The 15,348-nt window shown below is 38.8% G+C and overlaps 1 protein-coding gene across 1 annotated transcript; it reads right to left on the minus strand.

Annotated features, from left to right (window-relative positions):
* Window positions 1-14,192: 14,192 nt before the first annotated feature.
* Window positions 14,193-15,069, minus strand: LOC108319079 (uncharacterized). The gene is made up of 2 exons (XM_017550098.1): window positions 14,884-15,069; window positions 14,193-14,735 (listed from the first exon to the last, which is right to left on the minus strand). The coding sequence occupies exons 1-2, from the start codon at window positions 15,067-15,069 to the stop codon at window positions 14,193-14,195; spliced, it is 729 nt and encodes a 242-aa protein (XP_017405587.1).
* Window positions 15,070-15,348: the final 279 nt, after the last annotated feature.

A 15,348-nucleotide genomic window follows, 5' to 3' on the forward strand; every position in this document is an offset into this window, starting at 1 on the left:
ATTTGACTACTCATAAAACTATTTTGGACATCGGGAAGGGTCTCAAATAAATCTGGGAAAAATCGCAGCAGTTCAGTTTTAGATTCTGCGTGTTATATCCAGAACTCATGTTATACTCAAAACTCATAAAACTTACAACCAAGGAGAAAAACACAAGCATCAAGATGTTAAATTTAATCCCAACACACAAGGAAGAAAGCATGAAACAACTTTATATGGTTACCTTCTACCCATCATGTTATATCCCAAGTTAAACCCCCTTACCTTTAGCCTTGAACACTTTAACTTGATCTCTTCTACAACCTTGGTAGAACTCTAGTTTCTTGGAATTCCTCTCTTCTTGCACAGGCCAAGACAACCTCCACACTTAGCACACTTAGAATTTTCGAAATACTCACACTAAGAGCCTTACTCTTATGTCCAAAACACCCATTCAGCTTTGGAATTAAAGGAAAAGATTCCTAGACACACAAGGACCCATGGAATTGTTATTTACTAATGATAATTCAATAAAACAATGCCCCATACTCCTTTCCAGCCCCAAAACATGGAGGGAATGTCTGAAATGGTCCCCAAAATTATTCCCACAAAAGGAACCGCAGCCAAGCCAACTCACATTGTCTACAATCCAAAAAAATTACTGCTCACGCAAATCCCCAACAGCAAAATTTATCGTAACTTTGACAGTCCGGTTGACCCCCTTACCGAAGTCGAAAATACGCGTATGAGTACTCAAATCGAAGCTCTTTGAGTGTACTATCCAATAAAAGAAGAATTAGCTAAATTGATATTTTCCACAAAAAGTTATAATTAAAATAGTGAACCATGTCAAGTCTGACAACACTTTATTTTTACATTATAACTTAACTTTTTACAACTAGGTAAGTTCATGAAGTTCTAGGGTCTTACAATTAAACCGATTGAATTGTTTGATTTTAAGCTGGAAACATGAAAATTGTATATGGGTGGAGTTAGGATAAGCCAAAAGAAGTTTTTCAAAATTCTGCAGATGTACCGCTCAGGGGTAAATTGCCGTTGAGCGGGACTCTGACAGACTTGTGATTTTTGCTGCATTGTGTTCTGGATTGCTGCACTGGTGGCGCTGAGGGGTGATTTTGACCCTCAGCGGTGGTTTAGCCTCGAAATAAGGTGTTTTCGAGGTTTTACTAATGATTAAAAACATGTTTTGTGGTTTGGTATCTGTGTTTGATGTAGGAATGACATCCTCTTCAGGCAAAAGATTGAAGACCATGGCATCCAAAAGAAAAGAAAAGGAACCAGAACAACCCCATTCTAGTAGGTTCCTATCTCGCAAACATGAGAAGCACTTCAAGGTGGTCCAAGATAGGAGACTCCTTATGGAGAGAAAGGTGGGAATGATGCCTAACTTTGCTCCTCAATTTGGAGAGCAATTGTTAGGGAATGATTGGGGGAAGCTAGCCACATACCCTACACCTGCCAATATAGCTATGGTGAAAGAATTTTACACTAATGCAAGAAAGATTGGTGATTATCCAGCTGAGAACTACCTGGGCTATGTCAGAGGCCATGCTATTAGGTATGATCCTGATTCCATCAACAACTTCTTGGATACTGTGTGGGCTGGTGAACAGTCCCAGTTTGCTCTCTATATGGAAGAAGGCGCTGATTTTGATGATGTGGAGAGAGTTCTATGTGTACTTGGAGGACATTTTCAAAGGAATAGAACTGGCTCTGTAGTGAAAATTAGGAGGACTGACTTGACTCCTCTTGCAAAGTATTGGATGGCGTTTTCTCATGCCAACATTCAGTCATGTTCTCATGTGTCAGACATCACTCTTAGCAGGGCACTCCTCCTTTACTGTGCAATCAGGAACTTGAATGGCAATATTGGACAGGTTATAGCTGATGAGATAAGGGTGTGTGCTAACACAACAAACAACAAAGCACCCTTAGGACATCCTTCTTTAATCACACACCTCTGCAAGATAGCTGAGGTGGATACTTCTGCTCCACCATTTGAAAGGCCAAGGAAAGCAATTGATGAGGCCTACTATAGACAATACTGTGTAGGTGAGGAAGCAGCTCAGCCAGTTCCACCACGTCGTACTTGAAGAGAAAGAGGGCAAGCATAGAGTCAAGCATCTGCTAAGACACATGAAGCAGAACCTTTTCAAATGAGGGACATGTACATGTCTCTTATAGGTGCACAATTACAATCTATCCACAGAGGGCAGGTGGCTACTGCAGAGATGATTGTTGGAATGTATGATACACCTCCAGCACACAGGTGGACTATGAAGGAGTTTCATAATGTGGTAGCTTGGCCAGCAGAGCAGGTACAAGGAGGTAGAGCTGAAGCAACTAAAGCTTCAGCTATGGAGATGGATGAAGATGATGTTGATGATGAAGATGATGCATTTGAGGATGCTGAAGATGAGGAAGAAGAGGAGGATACAGATGACAACTCAGATTGATGAGGAGTTGAGATAGCATTTATGATGGAAGACCATCTAAGACGCACATGGGACCTCTTACTAGAGCAATGGCAAAGAGGATTCAAGAGGAAGAAGGATCACCTACCATTTTGCTTTTATGGAAGGTAATTTACATTGATTCTTTTTCCCATAATTAAAAGCACATTTTTCCTTCCATTGTAGGGAGGCCTTCTGAGCTGTGAGGTTCCCACACATACACATTCCACTCAAACACACCAACCATCAATCAATCTCACTCAATTTCCGCTGCATCCACACTACTGATTTCAATCCGCTGCACCAATCTTGTTCTCGGTTTTTTAAGCTTTGTCTGCAAGGTCCAGGTCATTCTAAGCATGGCTAAGTTTCCATCAAGTGGTATCATGAGCTTAGGTCGTCCACGCACCAAGAGCTAAGCTATTTCATCCATTTTTATTCCAATTCTGTTTCTATTTTTGCATTCTGTCCAGTTTTTATTCCAGCACTGTTTCCATTTTGTTTTGGTTCTGTTCTTCTTAATTTGGAGTGTTTAATCATTGTTCGGTGTGCTTCCATTCTGTTATCATGTTTATCCTTTATTTTAAACGGTGAATTTTCTTTGTTTGAGTCATTTCTAGCTTTAATTTTCAATTTCAGTGTTGTCTTGGTCATGTGCAAGTGAATATTGCAGTTTTAATTTCTGTCACTGCTTTGGTATTCTTTTCTGCTGGTTTAATTCGTTTTTCTTGAGTTCAAGTGCTAGATAAGCTATATATCAACCAATAAAGGCAATGAGAATTTGTTGTAGCCTTTGTGATACAAGCTAAAGCACTAGAAATCCATTTTGATTTCAAATCTGTGTTGAACTCTGCTGCAAAATTTCAATTCTGTTTTTAAATCATGAATTTGTTTTCCAGTTGATTTCTTTTTATTCTAGTGCTTTATACAAATTTGGTTGATGATATGGAATGATGCTAAAAGTGTAGCAGACCATTACAAGCAATGAAATGCAATTTGCATAGCTTGGTTGCTCACAATTAATAGCATTCCACTGTTTCAGCTTTTAATCCAAGCTTTTCACCATGCTAAGTTTCTTTGAATTGTCTAATCTGAGTTTGGTCATGCTAAGCACATTAAATCTAGCTTAGATATGTGTTTTTTACACTTCTTAGAGTCATTTCCTTTGCTGTCCAGTTTTTGAATCCATGAAAAACTAAAAGTGGTTGGTTAATTGATGGTTTTTGCTGCATAATTTGGCCATAGCAAGGGTGATTTTCGAATCTTGTTGTTTCTGTTCTTTTGGAAAGCTTGAGCAAGTCTAAATGGATGTTTGAAAGTTGTTAATACTGCTCATTTGGTCAAAAATGAATTTATATGCAGATTGGATATTTAAACTATCATTTTTGAGTTAAAAATGGAAGTGGATCAGTGATTCTGAATATTAATCATTGTTTCAGCTGTTTAAGAGTTTAAACATGTTTAATATCACCAAGAAAAGTTGTTTGAACATTCATTAAAGTTTTTGAATCACTGCCACTCATTTTGGGTTCCAAAACCACCATTTTAGTTCATTTTTCTGGTGCAATTTCTATTTTTTTTTCAGCCACTGTTTTGGTAATTTTAGTGTAAAATTCATTGCTGGATTGTGAAAAAGCTGGTTCAATGTTTAAAAATGAAAATACATGATCAAAAGAAGAAGTATCAAGTGTTAAAAAGTTGTTAGAACCAACCAATCCAGATTATAGGCCCTAAAAAAAAATCAAAAACACAAAATCTGAAATTCATTGGGGCATTTTATCAAACACTTCTGAAAATTATCAAATAGTTTGCATTTGGAATAATTTCTGAACTGTGCTTGTGTTTTTTTTTTGCTTTCTTCATCCATTCTAGTGCCTTTGATAAGTTCCTTCTGTGTACATTTCATTGGTGTGCTGTTCCAAATTATTGTGTCTATTTTTTTTGGCATCCTAAGTTTCAAAACAGCAGCATAGTTTGGTGCAGATTTTTAAACTGAGTGGTGTGATTTTGCTGAGTTTTGGAGTGTATGTGCAAGCTGTTTGGGGCATCCAGCACCAGAATCCTTCTCCTACATTGGTAGCCTCCTAGGAAGTGGTTTGAGCATTGAAAGTGGAGCAAGAAGGAAGACTCAACAGTAGCTAAACAACATTGTCCAGCAAGCTGTAAATTCTGTTACAGCAAGCAACTTGCATCTCCAATTCAATTAGCTTTATGCAGCAGCAAGAAGACAAAGTTTTCATTAAATTCTTGGCCTCATTTCAAGTCTATATCACAGAATTTGCTATTTGAAAAGTGTATTTAGGTTTACTTTTGCTGTTTTGAGTTAAGTGACTTGGGAAAATGCTCTTGAAGCAATTCCAAGTTCACAATTGAACATTGTAATAGTCCAATTTCATTTTCTTTAGTGTGGAAGTGTGTCAAGAGGCTCCAAGTGTCACTTGCACTTTCACTTAGGGCCGTCTAACATTTACATTTTGCATCTTTATTGCTTTCTTTAAATTGCTTGATTGATTCTTTTTTGTTTTAAGTCTCCGTGGTATATAGGATTGCATAGCATTTAGTCAACCTTTCTTTGGTTATAGGTTCATTTCATAACATTTGAAAAGAATTTGAAGAATTTCTAATTAGAAACTTAGGTAAAAGATAACTCTAAGGAAACTCTGGCTAAGGAAGAACTTGGTTTTTAAGCTTGTCCATTAGTGACTCACCTCTTCTTCCTGGGGGCTACTTAGAAACATCTTTCACCTTTAGAATCTCTTTAGAAATTTTTCACCAAAAACAAAGAAAAATTGTGAAAATCTTTTCATTCATTACTTGTCAAATATTTTGAAAACCTTGTGAAAACCTTTTTCATTTGACAAGAATGAGTCAATCAAGTGTGCAAGGTAGCATCAAACCCAATAGTGAGAGTTCTTTAAGGGAGGAATTTCAACAAAAATTTGAACAAAGGGATAGAGAGATTAGTGAGCTCAAAGACATGATTAGTCAACTTTTGGATAATCAAGACAAAAGAAAAGAGAGATCTTCCCATAGGAGAAGAGAAGAATCATCATTTTCTCCTAGTGAGCTTGAGAAATATAGTAGTCATCACAATGATGACCACTACCAAATGCTTCCTAGAAGACACAATAGAGTGAGAGAACACCATCCAAGAGAGCCCAAAATTGATCTACCTTGTTTTCATGGAAAGGATGATGTGGAAGAATATCTAGAGTGGGAAATGAAAGTTGAGCAATTGTTTGAGTGCCACCAAATAGATGATGAAAGGAGAGTCACCATGGCTTCTCTAAGCTTTCAAGGTTATGCCTTAATTTGGTGGACAGCCTTGGGTAAGGATTATAGGCTAAGACACTTACCTCCCATCAGATATTGGAATGAGTTGAGAACTTCCTTGAGAAGAAGGCATGTACCAACCTATTATGATAGGGAATTAATGGATAAGCTTCACAAACTCCAACAAAGGAACATGAGTGTTGAGGAATATAGACAAAAAATGGAGTTACTCATGTTAAGAGCTGGGATAAGAGAAGAACCTAGGATAACAATTGCTAGGTTTCAAAGTGGACTCAACTATGACATAAGAGATAGGGTTGAACTTATACCCTACAATGATCTCAATGAGTTAGTCTAACTTTGTGTGAGGGTAGAGCAACAACACAAGAGGAAAAGCTTCACCAAGAAAGATTACCCTCATAGTTCTAACCATAAGAAAGAGTATAAGAGGGAGGGTAGTCTAACCAAGCTAAGATATGAAGAAGTTAGAGAGAGAGAGAGGAAAAGAAAAAGTCAAAGAACCTTCAAGAGATCATAAGAGTAAGGAGACTAAGTGCTTTAGATGTGGGGAAAAAGGGCACTATGCATCTGAGTGTCGTAATAGAAGGTCAACTTACATCCTTGAGCATGACAGTGAAAGTAAGGGTTTTTCATATAGTGAGTCTGAAACAACCACTTTTGAAGAAGAAGAAGCTTTACCTTGTGATGGTGACTTACTTATGGTAAAGAGACTCCTGGAAAGTAAACATGTAGAATTAGAATAGTCACAAAGAGAGAACCTATTCCACACAAGATGCAAAGTTTTGGAAAAGACATGTTCAATGATTGTGGATAGTGGTTCTTGTTGTAACTGTTGTAGTTCTAGAATGGTAGAGAAGCTTGGCTTAACCATTACTCCTCATCCTAAACCTTACAAACTTCAATGGATCAAAGAGGAGGATGGAATAATAGTTAAAGAACAAGTAAGAGTACCCATTTCCATTGGCAAATATGAAGATCAAATTTTTTGTGATATAGTACCAATGGAAGCTGGGCACATATTACTTGGAAGACCTTGGCAATATGATAAGCAAGCTTTACATGATGGAGTCACCAATAAAATCACCATTCAACACAAGGGAAAGAAAATTATCTTGTGTCCTCTTACACCTTCACAAGTAAGAGAGGATCAAATAATTCTTAAAAAGAAGTTGGATGGAGAAAAGAAAAGTAGGAAAGAAGGAAAGGAGAAAACCCTAAACCATGCCTCAAATAAGGAAGTTGTCCAACCTCAAACTTTGAATATTTCTAAAAATCTTTTTCTTGGACAACCTCCTTTTCTTCTCTATTGCAAAGAGGCACTTGTTTCAATAAATCATGAACTTGGTTCTCTACCAAAGGGGTTGCAAAAACTTTTAAAAGAATTTGATGATGTATTTCCTAAAGAGGTACCAAGTGGATTACCACCTTTAAGAGGAATAGAACATTAAATAGATTTAGTGCCTGGGGCCAGCCTTCCTGACAGGCCAGCCTATAGGACCAATCCCATGGAAACAAAAGAAATAGATAAACAAGTCAATGAATTGTTGAATAAAGGGTGGATCCAAAAGAGTTTAAGTCCTTGTGCTGTGCCTGTGTTGTTGGTTCTTAAGAAGGATGGATCTTGGAGGATGTGTACAGATTGTAGGGCCATCAACAATATAACTGTCAAATATAGGCACCCCATTCCTAGATTACATGACATGTTGGATGAATTACATGGAGCAAACATTTTTACCAAAATTGATCTCAAAAGCGTATATCATCAAATAAGAATTCAAGAGGGAGATGAATGGAAAAATGCTTTTAAGACCAAGTTTGATTTGTATGAATGGTTAGTCATGCCCTTTGGCTTGACCAATGCTCCAAGTACATTCATGAGGTTAATGAACCATGTTCTTAGAGAATGCATAGGGAGGTTTGTAGTGGTCTACTTTGATGATATCCTAATCTATAGTCAAGGCCTTCAAGAACATCTTAACCATGTCAGAAAAGTCTTGCTTCTTCTTAGAGAATATCATCTCTTTGCCAACTTTGACAAATGTACTTTTTGTCAAGAAAGTGTGATTTTCCTTGGATTCAAAGTTGGAAAAGAAGGTGTACATGTTGATCTAGAGAAGATCAAGGCTATACAAGAATGGCCAACTCCCAAAAATGTAGGAGAAGTGAGAAGTTTTCATGGATTAGCAAATTTTAAAGAAGATTTGTGAAAGACTTCTCCACCATAGCTGCTCCTTTAAATGAGCTAGTCAAGAAAGACAAACCTTTTCTTTGGGGTGATAAGCAAGAGTTGTCTTTTGAGACTTTGAAGCACAAGTTAACACATGCACCTATTCTAGTTTTGCCTGATTTTTCCAAAGCCTTTGAACTAGAATGTGATGCATCTAGGGTAGGTATAGGAGCTGTTCTAATACAAGGAGGACATCCCATAGCTTATTTTAGTGAAAAACTTAGAGGGGCAACTTTGAACTATCCTACCTATGACAAAGAATTGTATGCCCTCATTAGAGCTTTAAAAACTTGGGAGCATTACTTGGTAACTAGAGAATTCATAATACATACTGATCATGAATCTCTCAAGTACATTAAAGGGCAAGCAAAGCTAAACAAAAGGCATGCAAAGTGGGTGGAATATCTTGAGCAATTTCCCTATGTCATCAAACACAAAAAGGGGAGTACTAATGTTGTTGCGGATGCTTTATCTAGAAGACATGCATTGTTAATAACCCTAGGATCTCAAATATTAGGATTTGATGACATAAAAGACTTATATGAAAATGATGAAACATTTGCATCTACTTATTCATCATGTCTTAAGAAGCCTTTTGATGCATTCTATCTTTCTGAGGGGTATCTTTTTAATAAAGGAAAACTTTGTATACCCCAAGGATCCATTAGAAAACTTCTTATCAAAGAGAGTCATAGAGGAGGTCTCATGGGTCATCATGGAGTTGATAAAACTCTAAATATTTTGAAAAGTAAATTTTATTGGCCACACATGAGAATAGATGTTCAAAGGCATTATTCTAAATGTATAGCTTGTTTACAAGCTAAGTCCAAAATTATGCCTCATGGACTCTATACACCTCTTCCTATAGCTAATACCCCTTGGGAAGACCTTAGCATGGACTTTGTTTTAGGATTGCCAAGAACTCAAAGGGGGTATGATTCTATATTTGTGGTAGTAGATCGTTTTAGTAAAATGGCTCATTTTATACCTTGCCACAAAGTAGATGATGCTAGCTATATCTCTAGACTCTTCTTTAAAGAAATAGTGAGATTGCATGGCTTACCCAAAACTATAGTGTCTGATAGAGATGTAAAGTTTCTAAGCCATTTTTGGAAAACTTTATGGGAAAAGCTTGGAACTAAACTTCTATTTTCTACTACATGTCACCCACAAACTGATGGGCAAACTGAAGTAGTAAATAGATCTTTATCTACACTATTAAGGGTAATATTAAGAGGTAATAACAAATCTTCGGATGAACATCTACCTCACATTGAATTTGCTTATAATAGAGTAGTCCACAAAACTACTAATCTTTCTCCTTTTGAGGTTGCTTATGGCTTTAACCCTATCACACCTCTTGATTTACTACCTCTTCCAGAATCATCTTTTTTTTTTCATAAAGAAGGTAATTCTAAAGCAGAGTTCATCAAGAAGTTACATGAGAAGGTCAAAATCCAAATTGAAAAATAAACTCAAAAATATGCAGAATACAACAACAAAGGGAGAAAGAAAATAGTTTTTGAAGAAGGAGACCTAGTTTGGCTTCATTTGAGAAAGGAAAGATTTCCCTCTCAAAGGAAATCCAAACTTAGTCCAAGAGGAGATGGTCCATTCAAGGTGGTCAAAAGAATAAATGATAATGCATACATCTTAGATCTCCCTGAAAGTTATAGTGTTAGTCATACTTTTAACATCTGCGATTTAATTCCTTTCACAGGGAATGATCAACAGGGTGAATCAGATCTGAGGACAGATCCATTTCAAGAGGGAGGGTCTAATGGAAGACCATCTAAGACGCATATTGGACCTCTTACTAGAGCCATGGCAAACAGGATTCAAGAGGAAGAAGGATCACCTACCATTTTGCTTTTATGGAAGGTAATTTACATTGATTCTTTTTCCCATAATTAAAAGCACATTTTTCCTTTCATTGTAGGAAGGCCTTCTGAGCTGTGAGGTTCCCACACATACTCATTCCACTCAAACACACCAACCATCAATCAATCTCACTCAATTTCCGCTGCATCCACACTGCTGATTTCAATCCGCTGCACCAATCCTGTTCTCGGTTTTTGAAGCTTTGTCTGCAAGGTCCAGGTCATTCTAAGCATGGCTAAGTTTCCATCAATTTACTGATGAATGCTATCATAACTAGAGCAGGACTTATGCTTTTATTTGGTTTAGTGTTCTGAACTTATTCACTTTTGTTTTTAGAATAGGATTTGATGTATTCAATTGGAAACTTTGTCTGTTATGATGGTTTGCTTATGATTGTGATTGTTTGATAAGTGATGCTTGATGATACTTTGATATGGATTGATGTTGAGATGTACATATTAGATTCTTATACAGGTGATTCACAAGCTTTGTGAACAAATGCATGATGTTGTGATTGTGATTGTGATTCTAAGCAGGATGTGTATGTCAAATGTGAATGAGCTTATATGTGAGGTTTTGAGCTCTAGAGTTTTTGTGAATGAATGCTATTATTTTGGAAGCATGAATAACTTTGCCCAAGTCTTCTATGATTGAATTACTTGCTTGTTTGCATCATATGATCAAGGCCATTTGTTGGTAACCCTTATATTAGCCAATGTCATGAAATTAGCCACTAAAAGAGAGCACTTTGTGTTCTATCCTTTGAACCCTTAGCCTTGAACATTATTTGAAAACCCTTATTGAAAAGCTTTACCTTGAGTTAAGTAGAAAATATTGTGTGGCATTGATAAATGTTCAAGTTTGGGGTTGTTGGAAAATAGAAAGGGAAATTAAAAGCATTGAGCTAAGAATTAAAAAGTAAGTATGTGAAAAGCAAAAGAAAAAGAAAAAATTAAGAAAAGAAAAAGCAAAGCTCAATGCAAAGGAAAGTTGGAAAAGTAAGAATGATTGTGTTTATATGATTCTCTTAACTCAAGGGTTTTGTGATCTAGGAAAACCAATTTTCTTGTTAGCTCAACCACATTATAAGCCATTGAAAAAGTCCTTGTGATGATGCATGCTTGTGAATTTATTTGATTGTGGTTAAATGAAAGGCAAAGTCAATTCATGTGACATTGTGATAGTAGAGTGAATGAGTAATTACCTCTTCTACACTTGTGTTTGAGTGAAACACTTTACCTAGTGAGGAAATATTCCATGAGCACATGAACATCCATGCTTAGTTGATTGATCATTCATGAGAAATAGCATTCGTTGGATATTAAGTGAATTTGTGCACACCAAAGCATATGCACGTCTTGATTGAAATCTTTGTCATGAGTTTGATTGAAGTTTTTACTTATTTTGAAAAGAGGATTTTTGAATGAGTAAACCATTATATGGATTGGTAGAAGATTGAGTTACATCTTGTTTACTTGAGGACAAGCAAAGTTCTAAGTTTGGGGTTGTGATAACAGTTGAAAAACTGTTATTTTCATGCTTAAAATTGATACTAAAAGCAACCTTTCACACATAGAAACTAGCTTGAAATCATGCTTTTGGTCATATTTTTAGAAATAAGAGAGTTGGACAGGTTTATGCTTGATTTCAGTGTTTTATACAGGTTTTAAGGTGAATTTGGTGAAAGAAGTGAAGAAGGATAGAGATGGAATCAAAAAAGACATCAAAAAGTGCAAAAAGGAGAAGCCGCAAGTACCGCTCAGCGGCAGTTTACCGCTGAGCGGCACTCAGAAACCCGCGTTGGCTCCGCTGAGGAGTGAAAAGGCCGCTGAGGGGAGAAAAACAACTCACGCACTTACCGCTGAGCGGTAGTTTACCGCTGAGCGACACTATTTTGGGCTTGGGCCTAATTTTCTGTATATTTTAGAATAGTATATAAGCTTTAGACGTCCTAGGGTTTGTATCTTTGGCTAAGACGAAGCAAACACTCACTTTTCCACCCCTTGAAGGAAGATCGTGGATGCTCAGGCTACCTCCTCCTCTTTCTAGGGTTCTATCTTTCTTTCCTCCATTATTATTCATCTAGACCTTGTAGTCTTGAAGCAAACACTCACTATCTTTCTAAACCTTGTATTGTTGTTGGGGAATCAATGTAGTCTTGTGAAACTCTCATATATGGAATTTGTTTTAACATCTTATTTTAAGACTTATGCTTTCCTTCATCATTAGTTAGAGTTTTTCCTCTTTGCTTAATGCTTGCTTTGTTTAAGTCATTCATTGCCATGATTATTGATTTTGTCGATATGGGAACGTACGGGGAAATCTAGATCCGGGGAATTTCTCCCAATAGCATATTGATTGCCTTTAAGCTCCTGCACTTCAGAACTAATTACTAGGAATGCTAGGAATTGTATGAACTTGTAATTAAGGATAGGCCTTCTTGCAAGGTGATTTAGAGAGTGACATTAACATTGATGAAAAGAATGATGAATTCCTAAAAGTATATGAGAGTGGATAAGATGAAATTGATAACCCCAACAACATACTCATCCATCTAATTCATTAAAGTGTTTGATTTCTTCTTTTCCATTGATCAAATTCATGCATACATGTTTAATTACTGTCTTTTGCATTTAAACCTACAATCAATTGTTTACAAGTCTTAAATAATCAACAAATCATATAACTAACTAGGCCGTGAGTCCTTTGGGAGAACGATACTTGGTCTTACTGAGTTTATTACTTGATACGATTCGGTCACACTTGCCGAGGGTTAAACAAGTTTTTGGCGTCGTTTTTCGGTGTTCATAAATTTGTCATCAGGGACTCCAAAGGTGCATTTAGAGGGGTTAAGTCGCATGTTGTATCGTCGTATTTGGAGGAAAACTTCTGTCAAATCCTTGAAATGTTGTTCCACAGATTGATTGCGGATGACCATGTCATCTACATAGACATCCATGCATTTGTCGATTTGATGGTGGAAGACTTTGTCCATAAGGCGTTGATAAGTGGCACCCGCATTCTTCAGACCGAACCACATTACTTCATAACAGTAATTTGCGCGCTCGGTAATGAAGGTTGTTTTATTCTGATCGGGCGCGTACATGGGGATTTGGTTGTACCCCGAGTCTACATCAAGAAAACTGAGTATAGTATGTCCTGAAGCCCCATCTAGCAACCGATCAATGCTCAGAAGGGGATATGAATCCTTAAGGCATGCTTTGTTAAGGTCGGTGAAGTCCACACACATTCTCCACTGGCCGTTCGACTTCTTGACCATGACCACGTTCGACAACCACGTGGTGTAAGTTACTTCCTTGATAAACTGGGCGTTCATCAGTTTGTTGACTTTTGCTTGGATGGCCTCTTGTTTTTCTTCCCCGAATCGTCGTTTCTTCTACGCAACCGAACGCGCTTCCTTGAAGATCGACAGTTTATGCACCATCACCCCTGGATGGATTCCCGACATATCTGCGGCCACCCACGCAAATAGGTCAGCGTTGGCTCTTAGTATTTCGTTAGATCTTGCTCATCATGCAGCGCCAAGCTACTACCGATGGTCGTGGTTTTTGATGCATCTGCTTCCAATTGGAATGTTTTGAAGTCTCCTTGTGGATGGAGACGTTCGTCGACATTGGTTCTGGGATCCGAGTTGATCGTCGTTGTTTCGGCTCCTCTAGCTCTTCTAGGTGGCATGAAAGGGGTGACCTTTAAACTGGCGACGTAAAACTGTCGAGCCATTCGCTGATCAGCCCTAACGGTACAGATGGTACCTCTTTCTATCGGGAATTTCATAACTAGATGGGGGATGGACAAGATGGCTCCGAAAGCGTTCAAGCAAGGTCGTTCTAGTAAGGCGTTATACGAGGTATTTGCCTCTACTAGTAGGAACCTGACTCTAAGCTCTCGCGCCTCCCTGCCTGTTCCGAGTTGAGTTCGTAAGTCGAGGTATCCCCAAGTGTCGACTCTTTCCGCTGTGAAGCCTACAATCTGCTCGTTGAAAGGGGCTATCAGGTCTTCGGATAAATCCATTTTTTGGAAGGTGGTCCAGTACAAGATATTGACCGAACTACCTTGATCAACGAGCACTTTGCTGACATCGTAATGGGATATTTCGGTCGTGATGACCATGGGATCATCGTGGTCAGGTGGGGAGCGTGGAAATTTGCGTCAGTAAAAGTGATGCTGGGCATGGATCGAGGTTGTTGATCTACCATGTCCACCGTCTTAAAGTTTCTCAAATGTCGCGTCCGGGTGGAGGCTGATGCTCCTCCCCCTGCGAAGCCGCCGAATATGGTGTCGATTCGCCCTCGGACCGACCTCTCCCTCTCCGAGTGTCAGGGTTGGCTCCGGGATCGTCGCCTTCGTCGGTCATCCCTGGGAGGTGATCGTTCGGGACTTCGCCGGGAGGTTTCCTTCCGGCAGGGAGTTGCCGCTCTGGTGGATGTTCTCTCCTTTATGTATTTTTGGAGATATCCCGCGCGGATGAGTCTTTTTAATTCATATTTCACCATGTTACATTCTTCTGTATCATGACCATGGTTCAGATGAAGTCGACACGCTTCACTGCCATCAACATTCTTTGGAGTAGCCTTCCGTCGAACGGTGAGGAATTCTGCGTGCAGTGCCTCTTCGAGCACCTTCGCCCTGGGTGCGCTGAGGGATGTATAATGATCGTATTTGGGTGTCCACCCCGACTCTTTTCGAGGGGGTCGATCAGTTTTATAGTCGTTGGACGACCATTTTATGTCTTTTTTGGTACTATTGTTCGGACTTTCATGTTGTTGCTTTTTCCTGGAGTTCCTGAGGTCCTCAATGCGAATGAATTTCGCGATCGTTGCTTGGAGTTCCTCCATAGACTTTGGAGGATCTACATACAGCTGTTCCGCAAAATATCACGGTCGTAAACACGAGGGTAGATTGCTGATTATAAATGTGTGGTTTCACGTCCTTTACACGTCGGGCCGTCTCGTTGTATCTTTGCATGAAAGCCTTTAGGGTCTCATCTTTCTCCTTCTTGGTGTTTACGAGCTCAGCAGGAGTCATCTCCAGTCTTCTGTTGGTAGCATACTGTTTTCGAAAGAGAGCTTCTACGGTGGCGAAGCAGTCCACCGAATTTTGAGGAAGAGTGTGGTACCACTCGAGTGCCTCATCTTTTAGGGACAACGAAAAGGCTCTGCAAATAATGGGATCGTTATCCGTGTAGAACGCCATGGCATCTATAAAGTTGTGGAGATGATTGTCGGGGTCTGCTGAACGGTCGTATCTTTCTAACGTCAGAGGGGGCTTTTATGGCATATGAGCTTGCATGATGGCTTCCGTAAATGAAAGCAAGTTAGTGAGCTGTAGAGAGGTGGGCCCCTTCCTTCCTCCTCCGACAGGTTCAGATGGTCCTCCATGATGGCTTCCTTCATTATCGTCTTGTCGGTTGGAGGCCGATATTTCCGGCGGAGGACGCTGCGCCTTCAGCGCCGCAAGCTCCTCTGTTTGTTT

The sequence above is a fragment of the Vigna angularis genome, chromosome 5 (genome assembly GCF_016808095.1).
Source record: "Vigna angularis cultivar LongXiaoDou No.4 chromosome 5, ASM1680809v1, whole genome shotgun sequence".
NCBI lineage: Eukaryota > Viridiplantae > Streptophyta > Magnoliopsida > Fabales > Fabaceae > Vigna > Vigna angularis.